Source organism: Xenopus laevis, chromosome 9_10S (genome assembly GCF_017654675.1).
Source record: "Xenopus laevis strain J_2021 chromosome 9_10S, Xenopus_laevis_v10.1, whole genome shotgun sequence".
Classification (NCBI taxonomy): Eukaryota; Metazoa; Chordata; class Amphibia; order Anura; family Pipidae; genus Xenopus; species Xenopus laevis.
This window is the reverse complement of record NC_054388.1, coordinates 112,107,636-112,127,971: the sequence shown is the minus strand read 5'-3', so window position 1 is coordinate 112,127,971 and position 20,336 is coordinate 112,107,636. Positions and strand designations below refer to the sequence as shown.

At 45.2% G+C, this 20,336-nt stretch overlaps 2 protein-coding genes across 4 annotated transcripts; one reads left to right on the top strand and one right to left on the bottom strand.

Moving 5' to 3' along the window:
• The first annotated feature begins 369 nt into the window (after nt 1–369).
• LOC108703288 lies at nt 370–8,562 on the top strand. Of its 3 annotated transcripts, none has more exons than XM_018239411.2 (8): nt 370–1,421; nt 3,346–3,481; nt 4,605–4,761; nt 5,201–5,344; nt 5,895–6,023; nt 6,279–6,554; nt 7,747–7,872; nt 8,031–8,562. In XM_018239411.2, the coding sequence occupies exons 2-8, from the start codon at nt 3,390–3,392 to the stop codon at nt 8,268–8,270; spliced, it is 1,164 nt and encodes a 387-aa protein (XP_018094900.1). In that variant the 5' UTR covers nt 370–1,421; nt 3,346–3,389; the 3' UTR covers nt 8,271–8,562. The 3 variants fall into 3 exon arrangements, with proteins under 3 accessions (XP_018094900.1, XP_018094899.1, XP_041434573.1); XM_018239410.2 differs by having other exon boundaries at nt 3,208–3,481; XM_041578639.1 differs by lacking the exon at nt 3,346–3,481.
• A 1,423-nt stretch (nt 8,563–9,985) lies between these two features.
• vkorc1.S (vitamin K epoxide reductase complex, subunit 1 S homeolog) lies at nt 9,986–17,735 on the bottom strand. The gene is made up of 3 exons (XM_018239409.2): nt 17,395–17,735; nt 11,998–12,107; nt 9,986–11,724 (listed from the first exon to the last, which is right to left on the bottom strand). The coding sequence occupies exons 1-3, from the start codon at nt 17,562–17,564 to the stop codon at nt 11,495–11,497; spliced, it is 510 nt and encodes a 169-aa protein (XP_018094898.1). The 5' UTR covers nt 17,565–17,735; the 3' UTR covers nt 9,986–11,494.
• Nucleotides 17,736–20,336: the final 2,601 nt, after the last annotated feature.

Genomic DNA, 20,336 nt, shown 5'->3' with positions numbered 1-20,336 from the left:
GTAAGCAGAATTCAGCAGGAACAGCCCTTAAACTAGCTCATAGCCGTTATGGAGAGATTCCTTAAAATGATGGCATCGTAGGTAAGCAGGATTCAGCAGGAACAGCCCCCAAGAGTTAGTCATGAGTGTTCTAAAGTGTTCTAAAGATCTGTATAAAAAGCCAGGGAAACCCTGACACAAATATTACTGAAATGGCAAATATTTCCTTTAAACAATGCAAAAAAAAGTTTCAGTGACTCTCACTTAGTTGCTATTTAAACCTCCCCCACCTCTGTAATAGAAAAGGTAATTTCCCATATGACGAAAAAGTCCAGCTGACTGTATTTACTGCTGTAAAAGATTTCCAGCCCTCACTTCCTGCTGCAGACTGAGAAAGAGAAGAGACTGCATGTGACAGAGACAGACTGAGAAAGAGAAGAGACTGCATGTGACAGAGACAGACTGAGAAAGAGAAGAGACTGCATGTGACAGAGACAGACTGAGAAAGAGAAGAGACTGCATGTGACAGAGACAGACTGAGAAAGAGAAGAGACTGCATGTGACAGAGACAGACTGAGAAAGAGAAGAGACTGCATGTGACAGAGACAGACTGAGAAAGAGAAGAGACTGCATGTGACAGAGACAGACTGAGAAAGAGAAGAGACTGCATGTGACAGAGACAGACTGAGAAAGAGAAGAGACTGCATGTGACAGAGACAGACTGAGAAAGAGAAGAGACTGCATGTGACAGAGACAGACTGAGAAAGAGAAGAGACTGCATGTGACAGAGACAGACTGAGAAAGAGAAGAGACTGCATGTGACAGAGACAGACTGAGAAAGAGAAGAGACTGCATGTGACAGAGACAGACTGAGAAAGAGAAGAGACTGCATGTGACAGAGACAGACTGAGAAAGAGAAGAGACTGCATGTGACAGAGACAGACTGAGAAAGAGAAGAGACTGCATGTGACAGAGACAGACTGAGAAAGAGAAGAGACTGCATGTGACAGAGACAGACTGAGAAAGAGAATAGACTGCATGTGACAGAGACAGACTGAGAAAGAGTAGAGACTGCATGTGACAGAGACAGACTGAGAAAGAGAATAGACTGCATGTGACAGAGACAGACTGAGAAAGAGAAGAGACTGCATGTGACAGAGACAGACTGAGAAAGAGAAGAGACTGCATGTGACAGAGACAGACTGAGAAAGAGAAGAGACTGCATGTGACAGAGACAGGTGGCTGGGGCAGAGACAGAAAGAGGCAGAGACTGGAGGGGACAGCACAAGCCAATGGCAAAGACAATAAACAATTAACTGGATCCAGCAGGAACTTTTAACAGAAAATACAAATAAAGAAAAGAGGAGGATACAAGATTATGTAATTGCATAAAAGAGAGTGCTGGGAGGAAAGAAAACTGTCTGTGCAGCAGTACAAATCAGGTAGGTACAAATGAGCAGCAAGTCTCCCGCTGTTGGCTGTCTGTCTCTATCTGTCTCTATCTGTTATTGACCTAAATCTCCCAGTAGAGGGAGCAAAAGTACAAAGTCAGCAGACCTATCACTTAGCCCGGGGCTGCATTGTGCAACTATGTGAGTTTCTCAAAGAGCAGCAAAGAATTATTTCAGCAGGGCCAACAAGTTCATGGTTCCTTCCTTCTGGTTTTAGGGCTGGAGCCTGGTCTTTAATTGGCAGTGGCTCCTAACAGAGAAGCAGAGCTTTGGCTATGACTGTTGCCGAGCAGGGGAACATTTAGGCACCCTGATTTACACTGGGGGTGGAGCAGTGACAAAGGGGCGTGATTTGGGTTAATCAGGCTTTAAACGGGTACAGTTATCTTTTAGTATAATAAAGAATGGCTCATTTAAAGTAGTTTTTCAGTTGGGCTTTACTTTGGCTTTTTATAGTTTTCGAATTGTTTGCCTCCTACTTTTGACTCTAATGGGGGGGGGGGGGTCACTGACCCCGACATCTAAAGAAACAAATGCTCTGTAAGGCTACAAATTTATTGTAATTGCTACTTGTCATTACTCACCTTTCTATTCACCTTCCAGCCTCCCGTTCAAATCAGGGCTTAGTTGCTAGGGTAATTTGGATTTCAAAATAAGTGAATGTAAAATTGATGAGAGTGCTATATTTATTCTAAGCACTTTTGTCATTTACATTCATTATTTATTTATTCCAAGATATTAAGGGATACATGTACTGTTAATATGAATGAATTTTGTTCCAACAGTGCCACCTGCTGGTCAGTTTCCCACCAGTCTGACCAGCAAGTAGTCAAGGAAGTTGTCAGGAGAAAGAAAGAGGCTGATGTTCTTCTGCTTAGGAATAAAATTAGAAAACTTTCTCAAATCTTTCCTAGGCAGAAGAACATCAGATCAGCCTCTTTTTTTCTCCTGACAACTTCCTTGACTACTTGCTGGTCAGACTGGTGGGAAACTGACCAGCAGGTGGCGCTGTTGGAGTAAAAGTCATTCATATTAACAGTACATGTATCCCTTAATATCTTTGGATGAAAACAAAATAAATAATGAATGTAAATTACAAAAGTGCTTAGAATATCACCCTCGTCCATTTTACATTCACTTATTTTAAAGGTCTACTTATCCTTTAATGATCCCCTGAGAACCCCTCCCCAGTCACATACACCAGGGTTGCGCTATGCTGCCCCAAGCTAATTCCTTGTTTGGCTGCTCCATGATAAAGAACATTTGGCAACATGAAGGAGGAGAGGTTCTAGTTTCAAGTGATTGCTCCATATGTACAATGATGTACTGAGCTTCCCCAGTGCAAAACCCACTGAAGCCTCTGCTCTTACACATAGAGGCACATTTATCATAGGTGGAATTTCGAATTCATGTGGGTTTCTAAAAACTCCCATGAACTCTAAATTCAACCAATCTAAATTTATTTTAAAAAATCGAATTTTTTAAACTCGGGGAAAATACTCGAATGTCAGGAAGTCAAACAACTCCAAATTCATCCCAGGACGTCTCCCATTGACCAAAACAGCAAATCGGCAGGTTTTAGGTGGCGAATAGTTGAATCGGGTCAGAGCATGATAAATCTCAAAAATCGAATTCGAATTTTTTTTTTAAAAAAAAAAAAAACTCGAAGCGAATTTTAGAAATGCCCTGGTTGAATTTGATCATTTTGGCCTTAAAAAAACTCGAAAATTCGAATTTGAAATTCAAATTTTTATGTATAAATATCTCCCAACTCCAGAGACTGGCCTCAGCTGAGATAAGTAAGATATCCTGTGAGTCTGACCTAGAACATTCCGGAGTGGAGGATACAGTAGATAGGTTCAAGGAAGGGTCGGATGCAGTTTGGAGACGGCTTCTTCTTTTTCCTCCGACTTAGTGAGACTTTTATCGTTGGAGTTGCCAGGCTTGTAGGGGCCCAGTATGGATTATTCCCTCTCGGAGCTGGAGGACGCGGAGAAAGACTTTGAATCAAGCTGGATCAGAAATAGGGAGAGTCCTTATGAAATGGACCGGTGAGTCTTACATGAAGCAAGAGGTGGGACTGGGAGAAGATCTGGAGTCATGGAATCAGGGGAGGTGGTCAATACATACATAATCTAACAGCTACAGTATATGACAGTTAATAGGGTGGTTCACCTTTAAGCTAACTTTTAGTATGGAATGCCCAATTCTAAGCAACTTTTCAGTTGGTTTTCATTATTTATTTTTTATAGTTTTATAGTTTTTTTTGTATTATTATTATTTGCTTCCTACTTCTTTTTCTGACTTCCCATCTTTCAAATGAGGGGGGGGGGAGCACAAACAAATAAGACTAATTGCAAACTTTTCAGTTGGTATTTTTTATTATTATTATTTGCCTACTTCTTCTTCTGATTTTTTTCCCAACTTTCAAATGAAAGGGGGTCACTGACCCCAGCAACCAAAAAAAAATTTTTTTATTATTATTGATACTTTTTATGACTTATTTTTCTAATCAGATCCTCTTCTATTCAAATACCAGTCTCTCATTCAAACCACTCCCTGGTTGCTAAGGTAGTTTGAGCCCCAGCAACCAGATGACTGCTGAAATTCCAAACTGGGGAGTTTCTCAACAAAAAAGTAAAATAATAAAAAAAAACAACAAACAAATAAGGCCAATTGCAAAATTTTCAGTTGGTCTTCATTATTTTTTAGCGTTTTTTTAAATTATTATTACTATTAATTGCCTATTTCTTCTTCTGACTTGTTCCAACTTTCAAATGGGGGGGGATCCTAGCGACTTAAAAAATATTGCTCTGTGAGGTTACAATCTTATTATTATTATTGATACTTTTTATGACTTATTTTTCTAATCAGGTCCTCTCCTATTCAAATACCAGGCTCTCATTCAAACCACTCCCTGGTTGCTAAGGTAGTTAGAGCCCCAGCAACTAGATAACTGCTAAAATGCCAAACTGGAGAGTTTTTGAACAAAAAAGTAAAATAATTTTAGAAAAGAAAACACAAATAAGACCAATTGCAAATTGTCTAGAATATTACTGTCTACATCTTACTAAAAGTTAACTCAAACACATTGTTTATGTGCAATAGCATGGTATGTCATCAAATAAGATTCATTTGATTGGCCAATTACTTTCTCCTCCCATGCATATTCAGTGTCGGTACAGCCCCCGAGGTTCTGATGGGCGGGGACAGGCTGGACTCTGAAGGGCAGAGGACTGTGATCACGGAGAGTATGTCCATCACTGCTTCCGACGAGGAGAAACTCCAACTGCTGAACAAGAACACGGAGCTGCGCCGACTCAACGCAGAGGTGGCTCCCTCTCTTTGTAGGCGTCTGTCTGTCTGTCTGTCTGTAGCAGTGGGTGGGGCTCCGAGAGGAACTGGGATACAATGATTTAGCAGTCCTGTCCTGTTTTATGGCTGAGATTCTTACTGAGCTGAGCAAACAGAGCTAATTTCTAATTCGTTACTGATTCAGATTAAAGTAAGGAGCACAAGAGAGTTAAGCATCGGAGGGGTCCCACAACCACCCTGTTCTGGCAAATGCCAGAGGGGCTGCTCTAAGGTCCCATAGACAGTCACTATTTAGTGGGCTGGTGGAGGACTTTATGGGCCTCTGAGTTCTTGGAACGCCAGGGCCTATTTTGACTCCCAGTCCAGACCTGACTCTGTTTGTTGTGGGGCAAGTTGCCCATAAGGATTGGATTGAGGTGATTGGCCCGTATAAATATATAGGTTTCTTTTGGCAGCTGATGAAATTGAATCAGCAGTGGGATGAGATCTATCGGAACACCACGCAGAACCTGCAGCACACGGCGAGGGCCCTACAGAGCGAGGTGCACGGCCTGAGGCAACACATTGACAAGCTCAGCATGAAGCTCGAACATGAACAGGTGACTATGGGTCCGGTTGGTCTGCTTCTTTATGGAGAGTAGATATATGAATATATAGATGTATGTATTCAAGCAGGTGGAGCCGTTGGAACAAAATTCATTCATATTAACAATACATGTATCCCTTAATATCTTGGAATAAAAAATAAATAAAAAGTGAATGTAAATGACAAAAGTGCTTAGAATAGCCCCCTCATCAATTTTACATTCACATATATTTAAGATTTACATATCCTTTAAGTCCTGTAATATTAGTTGGGCACCAGGGTCATCTGCGTCATGTATGAACACAAAATATACTGTAGGTAAGTCATATGGTCCATCACGGGGAGGCACATTTTTCAAAGGTTGAATTTAAAATTCATGTGAGTTTTTAAAAATGCTCCTAAACTCCCATGAATTTGAATTTCGACCAATCAAAATGTAATAAATTTTAGCCCCCTCATCAATTTTACATTCACTTATTTTAAAGGTTTACTTACCCTTTAATTGATTCCTACGTGTAGAGAAAGAAGGGCCACTAGTTGGCATTTCTCTGTTTTCTCCACAGCACAAACGAGAGTTCTATGAGAATTCGCTGCTTCAGGAGATGAAGAGGAACCAAAAGCTTCAGGAAGACGTCCGCCACCTCGAGAGAGCTCTGCACTACAAGGTCTTGTCCCAGCAGGGAGCCCAAAGTGTAAGCACATCACCAGTAAATGGGTGGCACTAATGCCGGCAGATGGGCTGATTCCACCCAACTCTAACATTTACATAACATTTGCACATTGGAGTATTGTACATTGATGTGAGAACAATCTGGTAACACATGAACCCACCGAATATCTAGAAAGTGGTACCATTGGTACAGCACCAGGGGGTAGTATTGTAAATATCGACACTACACCCCGTTGTTTATGTAACTATCACATATCTCTGTCTTACTGCTCATCAGGCTGCAAGTATCTCCAGAGCTCACAGCCAATCAGATCTCTCCTCTGCCAGCCACACTGCCTTCATGCCGCCCCACCTGACCTACAAAAGAAGCCCATCTCAGCCTGAAGAGAAACTAGGGCAAGTTCCCAAAAGTCACAAACCTGCACGGAATACACAGTCTACGGGGAACATCTCCCGAGGCAGCCAGAACAGTCTTGGCCAAAGCCCAAACATCACCAACACTGAGCAGGACGTCAACCAACTGAAGGACCAACTCAAAGCTCTGAAATGTCAGGTAAGAGACACTTTGACTTTGCCTGCAGACACCTCTCTGTATTAGTGTACTGATATATACCTGTGTCATGCATTAATGCTCTTAGCAACTTCCAGAACCTCTTATAATCTCATAATATAAACAGGTTGTATGTTACTCCCTACTATACCTGCTATACCCCGGCTACACTCCCTTCCCAGAGACTATTATCCCACTGTTACTATAGGCACCATCTCTCCCTACTATACCTGCTATCCCACAGTCACACTCCCTTCCCAGAGACTATTATCCACTGTTACTATAGGCACCATCTCTCACTACTATACCTACTATCCCACAGTCACACTCCCTTCCCAGAGACTATTATCCACTGTTACTATAGGCACCATCTCTCACTACTATACCTACTATCCCACAGTCACACTCCCTTCCCAGAGACTATTATCCACTGTTACTATAGACACCATCTCTCCCTACTATACCTGCTATCCCACAGTCACACTCCCTTCCCGGAGACTATTATCCACTGTTACTATAGACACCATCTCTCCCTACTATACCTGCTATCCCACAGTCACACTCCCTTCCCAGAGACTATTATCCCACTGTTACTATAGACACATCTCTCCCTACTATACCTGCTATCCCACAGTCACACTCCCTTCCCAGAGACTATTATCCACTGTTACTATAGACACCATCTCTCCCTACTATACCTGCTATCCTACAGTCACACTCCCTTCCCAGAGACTATTATCCACTGTTACTATAGGCACATCTCTCCCTACTATACCTGCTATCCCACAGTCACACTCCCTTCCCAGAGACTATTATCCACTGTTACTATAGACACCATCTCTCCCTACTATACCTGCTATCCCACAGTCACACTCCCTTCCCAGAGAATATTATCCACTGTTACTATAGACACCATCTCTCCCTACTATACCTGCTATCCCACAGTCACACTCCCTTCCCAGAGACTATTATCCACTGTTACTATAGACACCATCTCTCCCTACTATACCTGCTATCCCACAGTCACACTCCCTTCCCAGAGACTATTATCCACTGTTACTATAGGCACCATCTCTCCCTACTATACCTGCTATCCCACAGTCACATTCCCTTCCCAGAGACTATTATCCCACTGTTACTATAGGCACCATCTCTCCCTACTATACTTGAGGTTACAGAAGTTGTTTCCCCACAGACAGAGATTTACGCAGCTGATTACAAGACGGAACACACAGACCGGGAGCGAATGAAAACGGAGAACAACAAGTTGAGGCACAAGGAGAGGGAGATGAGGGAGCAGATGTTGATGCTGCAGGAACAGGTAGGAGGAGCCAGTGTGTGTTGGGAGAATATGAGGTGGCAGTTGGTATAGGTGATCAAGTGAGTCACTAACTGACAGTTATTATATATAGTTATGGAAAATGTCTGTGGTACAACATATATTTATAGGGCAGTATAAAGGTTTCCTCTCTCCGGCAGCTGAAGGTATATGAGGATGATTTCCGCAAAGAGCGCTCCGATAAACAAGTGCTGCAGCGGCTTCTCAAGACTCGGAGCTCCGCCCATGAGCCAGTCCTGGTGCATCGCTGCAATAACGGGAGCCAACCCAAGGGGGCGCTAACAGGCAGCGAGTCTACTTCTGGCACTAGAAGAAACAGCAGGAAACAGAAAGCTGTGGATGGGGAGCAGCAGCCGTCACAATATTCTATAGGTTACTAGTGGGGAACTCTTATTTCTTGCCTAATTTATGCACATAATATTCTATGTATAGTGAATAAAGTATTCCCTATTGTAAATTATAAGGATATTATAAGTTACAGAGGAGTTTCATGACCATAGAAAAACACAGGCCAAAAGTCACGGAACTCCGAAGTGGCAGATTTATCAAGGGTCGAATTTCGAGTTCAAATTTTTGAGTTCTTTCATGGCTAAAACTGTCAAATTCGACTAGGGAATTGGATTCGTTTTTCTTAAAAAAAAAATTCTAATTTGATTTTCGAGATTTATCTTACTCTGGCCCTTAAAGGGGACCCGTCACCCAAAAAAAAATATTCAAAATCCTATTTTATCACATTAGTCAAGCAAAATGAACTTTAATTACACTACATAAATGATTTGAATCTTGTTTCCTTCTGTCTGGGAATTCATAATTATAACAAGCAGGCAGGAGCCATTTTGTGGACTCTGTTATTAAGACAAGTCTTGTATCATCTCAGAATCTTGTTTGTGCACCAGAATGGGGGACCTGATGTCCATCCCCATGTCCTGGTTACACAATTAAATGGTGAAGAGATTAGGGGGAATGTGGGGAGAGCAGTGACATGTAGGAAGTGCTGAATGGAAAGTGAAAGTAATTGCTCAGGGCATAGAGGAGGGGCAGACAATATTTGATTGACAGCTGAGATGTTTAAATGAGATTACAACAGCTATGAATGCTTTAATAAAAAATAGAAATTGGTTTTCATGTTTAATTTATTATACAGATTTTTGTGTCTGGGTGACAGGTCCACTTTAAACTTGCCAAATTGCTTTATAATTGCCTTATAATTGCCTTATAATTGCTTTATAAGTCAATGGGATCCATTTGGAGTTCTTTTCAGTCTTCCTGACATTCAAGTTTTTATCGATTTTTTAAAACTCGATTCAAATTCAATTTAAATTTTTGGGTCGATCCTAATCGCCCGAATTTAAAAAAAAAAAAATCGATTTTTATAATAAATTTAGATTGGTGGAATTTCCAGTTCATGGGAGTTCGAAAAACTCACGTGATTTTGAAATTCGACCCTTGATAAATGTGCCTTCTCATATTTTGCAACAGGAGGGGCTTTATTTATTATAATACACAAGTTTTAGTGAGTCATCACTAGTGACCGTTTATAACTGATGACATCAGTACTCACCGTTTATAACTTGCTCACCGTTTATAACTGATGACACCACTACTCACCGTTTATAACTGATGACACCACTACTCACCGTTTATAAGGATATAATTTACAGGATATTAATGGCTCTTGTGCGTTATATATATATATATATATATATATACACACATGGGTTCATGATGGTCCCCTATATCTGGTATTGCATAACAGTCTCAGTTTTTTCGTAGGCAGCAAAATATTAAGTCATCTTTTTTTTTTTTTAAGAATAAACAGCTATTTCCCCTTTATTTCCTGTATTGATGCAAAAATGCAAGGAATTTGGGATGTTTCAAAGAAATATGTTGGAATCCTCAAATATCATAGTTTTTCATCCCCAGAATGGGGCAAGAGTCCAGACCCAGCCACTGAGATAGGAAGGAAAGGAGATTTCAATATCAGCACAGGAAGGGTGCCTTTCGTGTAAGGGCAGTCAAGTTATGGAATCCTACAGTGAACTGAGGAGCACCTCTTATTGTACAATTTCTCTTGAAACTCAGTAGCACAATACTGTAAAACATACGGACTTTATTATAAAATGCCATAGAAAAGGGAATGGTACAGTAACAGCGGGTAGTAACGTATAAGGCACTCAAGTCCTCATGTGACCTATGGGAAGGCTTGTGATTGGTTCTCTTCACATTGGCAGCATAATATAGGCTCAGAATTTGCACTGGGGCAGCACAAGGTAGCAGCTGGCTCCTCCTCCCTATTCCTCGGGGTGATGATAAACTTCCTCATTGCATCATGGGTAAACAGGGAACCGAATAACAATGGGCCAGCACCTACAATATAGAATGCCAGCGAGCAGCACTCATTAAATAACATGACACTGCATGTTGGGAAATAACGGAAGAACTATGGGAACAGTAAGGATTTAGTGCAAAACTCAAGGGGAAGTTCACCTACAAATACACTTTTTTTAGTAGTAATTATTCTACTGGTCTTCATCTGAATGATTTAGAGTTCAGCAGCTATCTGGTTGCTAGGGATCGATTTAGCCAAGCAACCAGGCAGTGGTTTGATGAGACGGGCAGCTAAGAATTAAGCCTTTCTGGAACAGTAAAAGTTAATGTCAAGGTGAACTTCTCCTTTAAACACTGAAGGCAGATAAATGTGGCCGTGCATGGGTAAGTACCCTTCTACATGGAAGGCAAACTTTCCCTTTAAAGGGGTGGTTCACCTTTAATACCCTTAGTATTTTATAGAACGGTTAATTCTAAGCAACTTTTCAATTGGTCTTCATTATTTGTTTTTTGTTGTTTTTTTCGTGATTAATGTTCACGTGGCTCCCCAACTCTGAATGTGGCTCCTGGGTGGGTAAGAAAAGGCTGGGGACCCCTGCTATCGACAAATACCCCAAACAAGTAAAACAAGGTAGTAGATGTCAGTTTTTAGGCAACCCCTCCCCCACACACTGTTTTTTTTTAACTTTACTTGTCCTTTAACGGGATGGTTCACCTTTTCAGTATATTATAGAATGGTGCTATTAAGCAACTTTTCAATTGGCCTTGGGGTTTTTTTTTTTTTGGTATAGTTTTTTAATTATTTGTTTTCTTTTTCTTCTTCTGACTCTTTCCAGCTTTCAAATGGGGGTCACCGACCCCATCTAAAAAAAAAACAAATGCTCTGTAAGGCCGCATTGCTTCTTTCTACTACTTCTCTTTCTATTCAGGTCCTTATATCCCAGTCTCTTATTCAAATCAATGCATGGTTGCTAGGGTATTTTAGCCACTAGCAACCAGATGGCTAAAATTGAAAACTGGAGATCCGCTGAATAAAAAGCTAAATAACTCAAAAACCACAAATAGTAAAAAATGAAAACCAATTGCACATAGTCTCGGAATATCTCTCTCTACATCATACTAGGAGTTCATGTAAAGGTGAACAACCCCTTTAACCCTTTGGTTGCTGTGCATGTAGTGTCTATTATGGGATGTCTGTTGGGTGGGAGGGAAGGAGGAGATGGTGATATAAGGTTGTCCGCTTGGCCCGCTGTGATTGGTTGGTTGGCCGCATGGATTAGTTCTTCTTGCGTTTGTTCTTGTGCTTTTTGGGGGGCGCTCGGAGGGAGGACAGGCGCTTGAGGTTGAGCAGGAGGAGGAGGAGGTTCAGGACGTAGGTGGAGACGCAGATAACGCAGAAGTCGCGCAGTACATAGACCAGGATATAGGCCAAGTACATGGAGCCCCCGATGGACATCAGAGACGTTCCCAGTAGCGTGGAGGCGGCAGCCAGGGATCCGCTGAAACCTGATTGGACAAAGATCTCTCATTAACTTCATATGGACTAGAAGAGTTCCCATAATGCCTTGCACACAGGACATGCAGGGGATTGTGGGAGTTTGAGTCCTGGCTGCATGGGAGCAAATTACTGTAGCAAAGATGAGCAGGGGGGAAGCAGGGGACAGACAGATGAAGTTTTGGGAAATGCGAGATGGGGGGTCACGGCCTTAAGTTGCCCGTTAAAGGATGCACAATAGGACGCTGCCCAGGACGGCCATATTTAGTGAGTGTTTCTCTTACCCAGCAGGAGCTGCAGGCCGTAGAACAGGACTCCAAACACGCTGTTGGGCTGATTCAGCAAACTCTGCTGCCCCAGGAATTGCTCCACGAGCCCAAATCCTCGCCCCCATCTGCAATAAAGAACCAAAGTCACAATGAGAGGCACAAATATCCCCACGGGCCCCCCATCTTTTCCTGCTCTCAGTCGCTCATCTCTTGCCCCATCTCCCCTCATGGGTCTATTTTCTTCTGTGCAGCGGCTCTTTGCCCCGTTAGGTAAATCCTGCCCACATCACATACACAATCCCCTCCCATGAGACCAGCGAGAGTGACAGAGAGACCAGAGAGAGTGACAGAGACCAGCGAGAGTGACAGAGACCAGCGAGAGTGACAGAGACCAGGGAGAGTGACAGAGACCAGCGAGAGTGACAGAGAGACCAGCGAGAGTGACAGAGAGACCAGAGAGAGTGACAAAGAGACCAGCGAGAGGGACAGAGAGACCAGCGAGAGTGACAGAGAGACCAGAGAGAGTGACAAAGAGACCAGCGAGAGTGACAGAGAGACCAGAGAGAGTGACAGAGAGACCAGAGAGAGTGACAGAGAGACCAGTGAGAGTGACAGAGAGACCAGTGAGAGTGACAGAGACCAGTGAGAGTGACTGGGACCAGTGAGAGTGACAGAGACCAGTGAGAGTGACAGGGACCAGCGAGAGTGACAGAGAGACCAGTGAGAGTGACTGGGACCAGTGAGAGTGACAGGGACCAGCGAGAGTGACAGAGACCAGTGAGAGTGACAGGGACCAGCGAGAGTGACAGAGAGACCAGTGAGAGTGACAGAGACCAGTGAGAGTGACAGAGACCAGTGAGAGTGACTGGGACCAGTGAGAGTGACAGAGACCAGTGAGAGTGACAGGGACCAGCGAGAGTGACAGAGAGACCAGTGAGAGTGACAGAGACCAGTGAGAGTGACAGGGACCAGCGAGAGTGACAGAGAGACCAGTGAGAGTGACTGGGACCAGTGAGAGTGACAGAGAGACCAGTGAGAGTGACAGAGACCAGAGAGAGTGACAGAGAGACCAGAGAGAGTGACAGAGACCAGTGAGAGTGACAGAGAGACCAGTGAGAGTGACTGGGACCAGTGAGAGTGACAGAGACCAGTGAGAGTGACAGAGACCAGTGAGAGTGACAGAGACCAGTGAGACTGACAGAGACCAGTGAGAGTGACAGAGACCAGTGAGAGTGACTGGGACCAGTGAGAGTGACAGAGACCAGTGAGAGTGACAGGGACCAGCGAGAGTGACAGAGAGACCAGTGAGAGTGACTGGGACCAGTGAGAGTGACAGAGAGACCAGTGAGAGTGACAGAGACCAGTGAGAGTGACAGAGAGACCAGAGAGAGTGACAGAGACCAGTGAGAGTGACAGAGAGACCAGTGAGAGTGACTGGGACCAGTGAGAGTGACTGGGACCAGTGAGAGTGACAGAGACCAGTGAGAGTGACAGAGACCAGTGAGAGTGACAGAGACCAGTGAGAGTGACAGAGACCAGTGAGAGTGACAGAGACCAGTGAGAGTGACAGAGAGACCAGTGAGAGTGACAGAGACCAGTGAGAGTGACAGAGAGACCAGTGAGAGTGACAGAGACCAGTGAGAGTGACTGGGACCAGTGAGAGTGACAGAGACCAGTGAGAGTGACAGAGAGACCAGTGAGAGTGACATAGAGACCAGAGAGAGTGACAGAGACCAGTGAGAGTGACTGGGACCAGTGAGAGTGACAGAGACCAGCGAGAGTGACAGAGAGACCAGTGAGAGTGACAGAGACCAGTGAGAGTGACAGAGACCAGTGAGAGTGACAGAGTGACAGAGAGACCAGCGACCAGCGAGAGTGACAGAGAGACCAGTGAGAGTGACAGAGAGACCAGAGAGAGTGACAGAGACCAGTGAGAGTGACTGGGACCAGTGAGAGTGACAGAGACCAGCGAGAGTGACAGAGAGACCAGTGAGAGTGACAGAGACCAGTGAGAGTGACAGAGACCAGTGAGAGTGACAGAGACCAGTGAGAGTGACAGAGACCAGTGAGAGTGACAGAGTGACAGAGAGACCAGCGAGAGTGACAGAGACCAGCGAGAGTGACAGAGAGACCAGTGAGAGTGACAGAGACCAGTGAGAGTGACTGGGACCAGTGAGAGTGACAGAGACCAGCGAGAGTGACAGAGAGACCAGTGAGAGTGACAGAGACCAGAGAGAGTGACAGAGACCAGCGAGAGTGACAGAGACCAGCGAGAGTGACAGAGACCAGCGAGAGTGACAGAGACCAGTGAGAGTGACAGAGACCAGTGAGAGTGACAGAGACCAGAGAGAGTGACAGAGACCAGCGAGAGTGACAGAGACCAGCGAGAGTGACAGAGACCAGCGAGAGTGACAGAGACCAGCGAGAGTGACAGAGACCAGCGAGAGTGACAGAGACCAGCGAGAGTGACAGAGACCAGCGAGAGTGACAGAGACCAGCGAGAGTGACAGAGACCAGCGAGAGTGACAGAGAGACCAGCGAGAGTGACAGAGAGACCAGCGAGAGTGACAGAGACCAGCGAGAGTGACAGAGAGACCAGCGAGAGTGACAGAGACCAGTGAGAGTGACAGAGACCAGTGAGAGTGACAGAGACCAGTGAGAGTGACAGAGACCAGTGAGAGTGACAGAGACCAGTGAGAGTGACAGAGAGACAAGTGAGAGTGACAGAGACCAGTGAGAGTGACAGAGACCAGTGAGAGTGACAGAGAGACCAGTGAGAGTGACAGAGAGACCAGTGAGAGTGACAGAGAGACCAGTGAGAGTGACTGGGACCAGTGAGAGTGACAGAGAGACCAGTCAGAGTGACTGGGACCAGTGAGAGTGACAGAGAGACCAGTGAGAGTGACTGGGACCAGTGAGAGTGACAGAGACCAGTGAGAGTGACAGAGACCAGTGAGAGTGACTGGGACCAGTGAGAGTGACAGAGAGACCAGTGAGAGTGACAGAGAGACCAGTGAGAGTGACAGAGAGACCAGTGAGAGTGACAGAGAGACCAGCGAGAGTGACAGAGAGACCAGCGAGAGTGACAGAGACCAGCGAGAGTGACAGAGAGACCAGTGAGAGTGACAGAGACCAGTGAGAGTGACAGAGACCAGTGAGAGTGACAGAGACCAGTGAGAGTGACAGAGACCAGTGAGAGTGACAGAGACCAGTGAGAGTGACAGAGACCAGTGAGAGTGACAGAGACCAGTGAGAGTGACAGAGACCAGTGAGAGTGACAGAGACCAGTGAGAGTGACAGAGAGACCAGTGAGAGTGACAGAGAGACCAGTGAGAGTGACAGAGAGACCAGTGAGAGTGACTGGGACCAGTGAGAGTGACAGAGACCAGTGAGAGTGACTGGGACCAGTGAGAGTGACAGAGAGACCAGTGAGAGTGACAGAGAGACCAGTGAGAGTGACAGAGAGACCAGTGAGAGTGACAGAGAGACCAGTGAGAGTGACAGAGAGACCAGTGAGAGTGACAGAGAGACCAGTGAGAGTGACTGGGACCAGTGAGAGTGACAGAGACCAGTGAGAGTGACAGAGAGACCAGCGAGAGTGACAGAGAGACCAGCGAGAGTGACAGAGACCAGCGAGAGTGACAGAGAGACCAGTGAGAGTGACAGAGACCAGTGAGAGTGACAGAGACCAGTGAGAGTGACAGAGACCAGTGAGAGTGACAGAGAGACCAGTGAGAGTGACAGAGAGACCAGTGAGAGTGACAGAGAGACCAGTGAGAGTGACAGAGAGACCAGAGAGAGTGACAGAGAGACCAGTGAGAGTGACAGAGACCAGTGAGAGTGACAGAGACCAGTGAGAGTGACAGAGACCAGTGAGAGTGACAGAGACCAGTGAGAGTGACAGAGAGACCAGTGAGAGTGACAGAGAGACCAGAGAGAGTGACAGAGAGACCAGTGAGAGTGACAGAGACCAGTGAGAGTGACAGAGACCAGTGAGAGTGACAGAGACCAGTGAGAGTGACAGAGAGACCAGTGAGAGTGACAGAGACCAGTGAGAGTGACAGAGACCAGTGAGAGTGACAGAGAGACCAGTGAGAGTGACAGAGAGACCAGTGAGAGTGACAGAGAGACCAGTGAGAGTGACTGGGACCAGTGAGAGTGACAGAGAGACCAGTCAGAGTGACTGGGACCAGTGAGAGTGACAGAGAGACCAGTGAGAGTGACTGGGACCAGTGAGAGTGACAGAGACCAGTGAGAGTGACTGGGACCAGTGAGAGTGACAGAGAGACCAGTGAGAGTGACAGAGAGACCAGTGAGAGTGACAGAGACCAGTGAGAGTGACAGAGAGACCAGTGAGAGTGACAGAGAGACCAGTGAGAGTGACAGAGAGACCAGTGAGAGTGACAGAGAGACCAGTGAGAGTGACTGGGACCAGTGAGAGTGACAGAGACCAGTGAGAGTGACAGAGAGACCAGTGAGAGTGACAGAGACCAGTGAGAGTGACAGAGAGACCAGTGAGAGTGACAGAGAGACCAGTGAGAGTGACAGAGACCAGTGAGAGTGACAGAGAGACCAGTGAGAGTGACAGAGAGACCAGCGAGAGTGACAGAGACCAGCGAGAGTGACAGAGACCAGTGAGAGTGACTGGGACCAGTGAGAGTGACAGAGAGACCAGAGAGAGTGACAGAGAGACCAGAGAGAGTGACAGAGAGACCAGTGAGAGTGACAGAGAGACCAGAGAGAGTGACAGAGAGACCAGAGAGAGTGACAGAGAGACCAGAGAGAGTGACAGAGAGACCAGTGAGAGTGACAGAGACCAGTGAGAGTGACAGAGAGACCAGTGAGAGTGACAGAGAGACCAGTGAGAGTGACAGAGACCAGTGAGAGTGACAGAGAGACCAGTGAGAGTGACAGAGAGACCAGTGAGAGTGACAGAGACCAGTGAGAGTGACAGAGAGACCAGAGAGAGTGACAGAGAGACCAGTGAGAGTGACAGAGACCAGTGAGAGTGACAGAGAGACCAGTGAGAGTGACAGAGAGACCAGTGAGAGTGACAGAGAGACCAGTGAGAGTGACAGAGAGACCAGTGAGAGTGACAGAGAGACCAGTGAGAGTGACAGAGACCAGTGAGAGTGACAGAGAGACCAGAGAGAGTGACAGAGAGACCAGCGAGAGTGACAGAGAGACCAGTGAGAGTGACAGAGAGACCAGTGAGAGTGACAGAGAGACCAGTGAGAGTGACAGAGACCAGTGAGAGTGACAGAGAGACCAGTGAGAGTGACAGAGACCAGTGAGAGTATAATAATGGGACCAATGAGAGTAATGAGATGATAATGAGAGTAATGAGACTAATGAGAGTAATGAGATGATACTGAGTTAATGAGAGTAATGAGGCGTTAGAGCTCGGGGTACCTGGAAGTGAAGACCTTGGAGCAGCTGATGGAGGGGTTGATGTCACACAGAGCGGTATAGTCGGGGTCTCTTTCCCGGGAGGTCTCTACATGGAAGGCATATAGTGACAGGGCAATACCCACAGAGCACAGCAACAGCCTCACTGGCCTCTCCCAGCCCGGCACAGACATGTCTCTATCCGGGAGTTGTGAGTAAATGAGCTGCAGCCCCAGGAGTGAGCAGAGACAGACACGTGTTACACACACAACTCAATGACACGTGACACCGGTGCCAGCATTAAAGCTGACGTGGGCACACACACAGGGCTAGAGGACCATTAAAACGGGGAGCTCTCCTATTGGACGGGACATCCGGAAGAGGCGAGAAGCTAACAAAACAAGGCATGCTGGGAATTGTAGTTTATATCGTTGTGATTAAGAGGAGCGCTGGATACAGGACACGTGACACCAGTGTCTGAACCAGCCTGAGTCCCAGTACAGATAGAGTGTAAGCTCTTGTGCAGGGAATACAAGTGCCAGTACATATAGAGTGTAAGCTCTGCTGCAGGGAATACAAGTCCCAGTACATATAGAGTGTAAGCTCTGCTGAGGGAATACAAGTGCCAGTACATATAGAGTGTAAGCTCTGCTGCAGGGAATACAAGTCCCAGTACATATAGACTGTAAGCTCTGCTGCAGGGAATACAAGTCCCAGTACATATAGAGTGTAAGCTCTGCTGCAGGGAATACAAGCCCCAGTACATATAGAGTGTAAGCTCTGCTGCAGGGAATACAAATTCCAGTACATATAGAGTGTAAGCTCTGCTGCAGGGAATACAAGTCCCAGTACATATAGAGTGTAAGCTCTGCTGCAGGGAATACAAGTCACAGCACATATAGAGTGTAAACTCTGCTGCAGGGAATACAAGTCCCAGTACATACAGACTGTAAGCTCTGCTGCAGGGAATACAAGTCCCAGTACATATAGACTGTAAGCTCTGCTGCAGGGAATACAAGTCCCAGTACATATAGACTGTAAGCTCTGCTGCAGGGAATACAAGTCACAGTACATATAGAGTGTAAGGTCTGCTGCAGGGAATACAAATTCCAGTACATATAGAGTGTAAGCTCTGCTGCAGGGAATACAAGTCACAGTACATATAGAGTGTAAACTCTGCTGCAGGGAATACAAGTCCCAGTACATATAGACTGTAAGCTCTGCTGCAGGGAATACAAGTCCCAGTACATATAGAGTGTAAGCTCTGCTGCAGGGAATACAAGTGCCAGTACATATAGAGTGTAAGCTCTGCTGCAGGGAATACAAGTGCCAGTACATATAGAGTGTAAGCTCTGCTGAGGGAATACAAGTGCCAGTACATATAGAGTGTAAGCTCTGCTGCAGGGAATACAAGTGCCAGTACATATAGAGTGTAAGCTCTGCTGAGGGAATACAAGTGCCAGTACATATAGAGTGTAAGCTCTGCTGCAGGGAATACAAGTGCCAGTACATATAGAGTGTAAGCTCTGCTGCAGGGAATACAAGTGCCAGTACATATAGAGTGTAAGCTCTGCTGCAGGGAATACAAGTCCCAGTACATATAGAGTGCCACTAGTGATGGCATGACTATTAACCCAGTTAACTCAGCACGCTGCTTAGGGGTCATCTTTGAGCAGTCCCTTTCCTTCTCTAATCATATTAATAATACTGCCAAAACCTGTTGTTTCTTCCTCCGCAATATAGCCAAGATACGCCCATTTCTTTCATAAACTACAGCCAAAACACTAATCCATGCCCTTATCCTATCCCGTTTAGACTATTGCAATCTCCTCCTAACTGGTCTTCCTGACTCCTATCTTTCTCCCCTCCAATCAATCTTAAGCTCTGCTACCAGGATCCTTCTGTTCTCTCCTAAAAGGGAACCTCCTCAACCCCAACTAAAATCCTTAGCGTGGCTGCCTGTTAAGCAAAGTATAACATATAAAACTCTTCTACTGACATTCAACGCCCTTCACTCCTCTGCTCCTCACTACATTTCTTCTCTTGTCTCACTATACTTTCCTGGTCCCCGTCTTCTCTGCTCCTCTCAGAGCCCCTTCTCTTCTCACCATCCACATCCACTGCCACCTCTCCTCTCAAACTCTTCTATCTCGCTGCTCATTCCCTCTGGAATTCCATCCCTGAATTCCTCCGTATGGAATCCTCTCTTAAAGGGGACCTGTCACCTACACATAAAAAACTGCATAATGAAAGTCCTTTCCAAATTAAATATGGAACCCCAAAAATTTTTTTTATTAAAACATCCATATCTGTTATAAAGCTGTTTAAATATCTAAACTGTCAATCAAATATTACCTGCCCCGCCTCTATGCCCATGGCATAGAGGAGGAGCAGACAATTACTTTCACTTTCCATTCAGCACTTTCTACATGTCACTGCTCTCCTCACATTCCCCCTTCCCTCCTCAGGCTTTATAATTGTGTAGGGCACTGCACATGGCCATTAGGTCCCTCATTTTGGTTCATACACAAGATTTTGGGGTGATACACAATTTCCCTTAATAACCGTGTCCACAAAATGGCAGCTGCCTGCTTGCTGTGATTGTATAATTCCAAAACAGAAGGAAACAAAATTTAAATAATAAATACAGTGTAAGTAAAATTTATTTTGCTCAACTAACATGATAGAAAAGAATTTGAAATTAATTCTTAGGGTGACAGGTCCCCTTTAATCTCTTCAAAAAAAAAAACTAAGAATTTACCTTTTGGAGCACTAGAACATTAGCCTAGTCCTGTTCCTACTGACTTTGCCTTACCTTGTGCACTTTTTCATCTCTAATTTGTACCTGTATTTTAGTCTCCCATCCACTTAGACTGTAAGCTCTATGGGGCAGGGACCTCACTTTTACCACATAGCACTTAAGCTCTTTGTCCTGATATGAGTCTGTATATATTTATTATGTGATT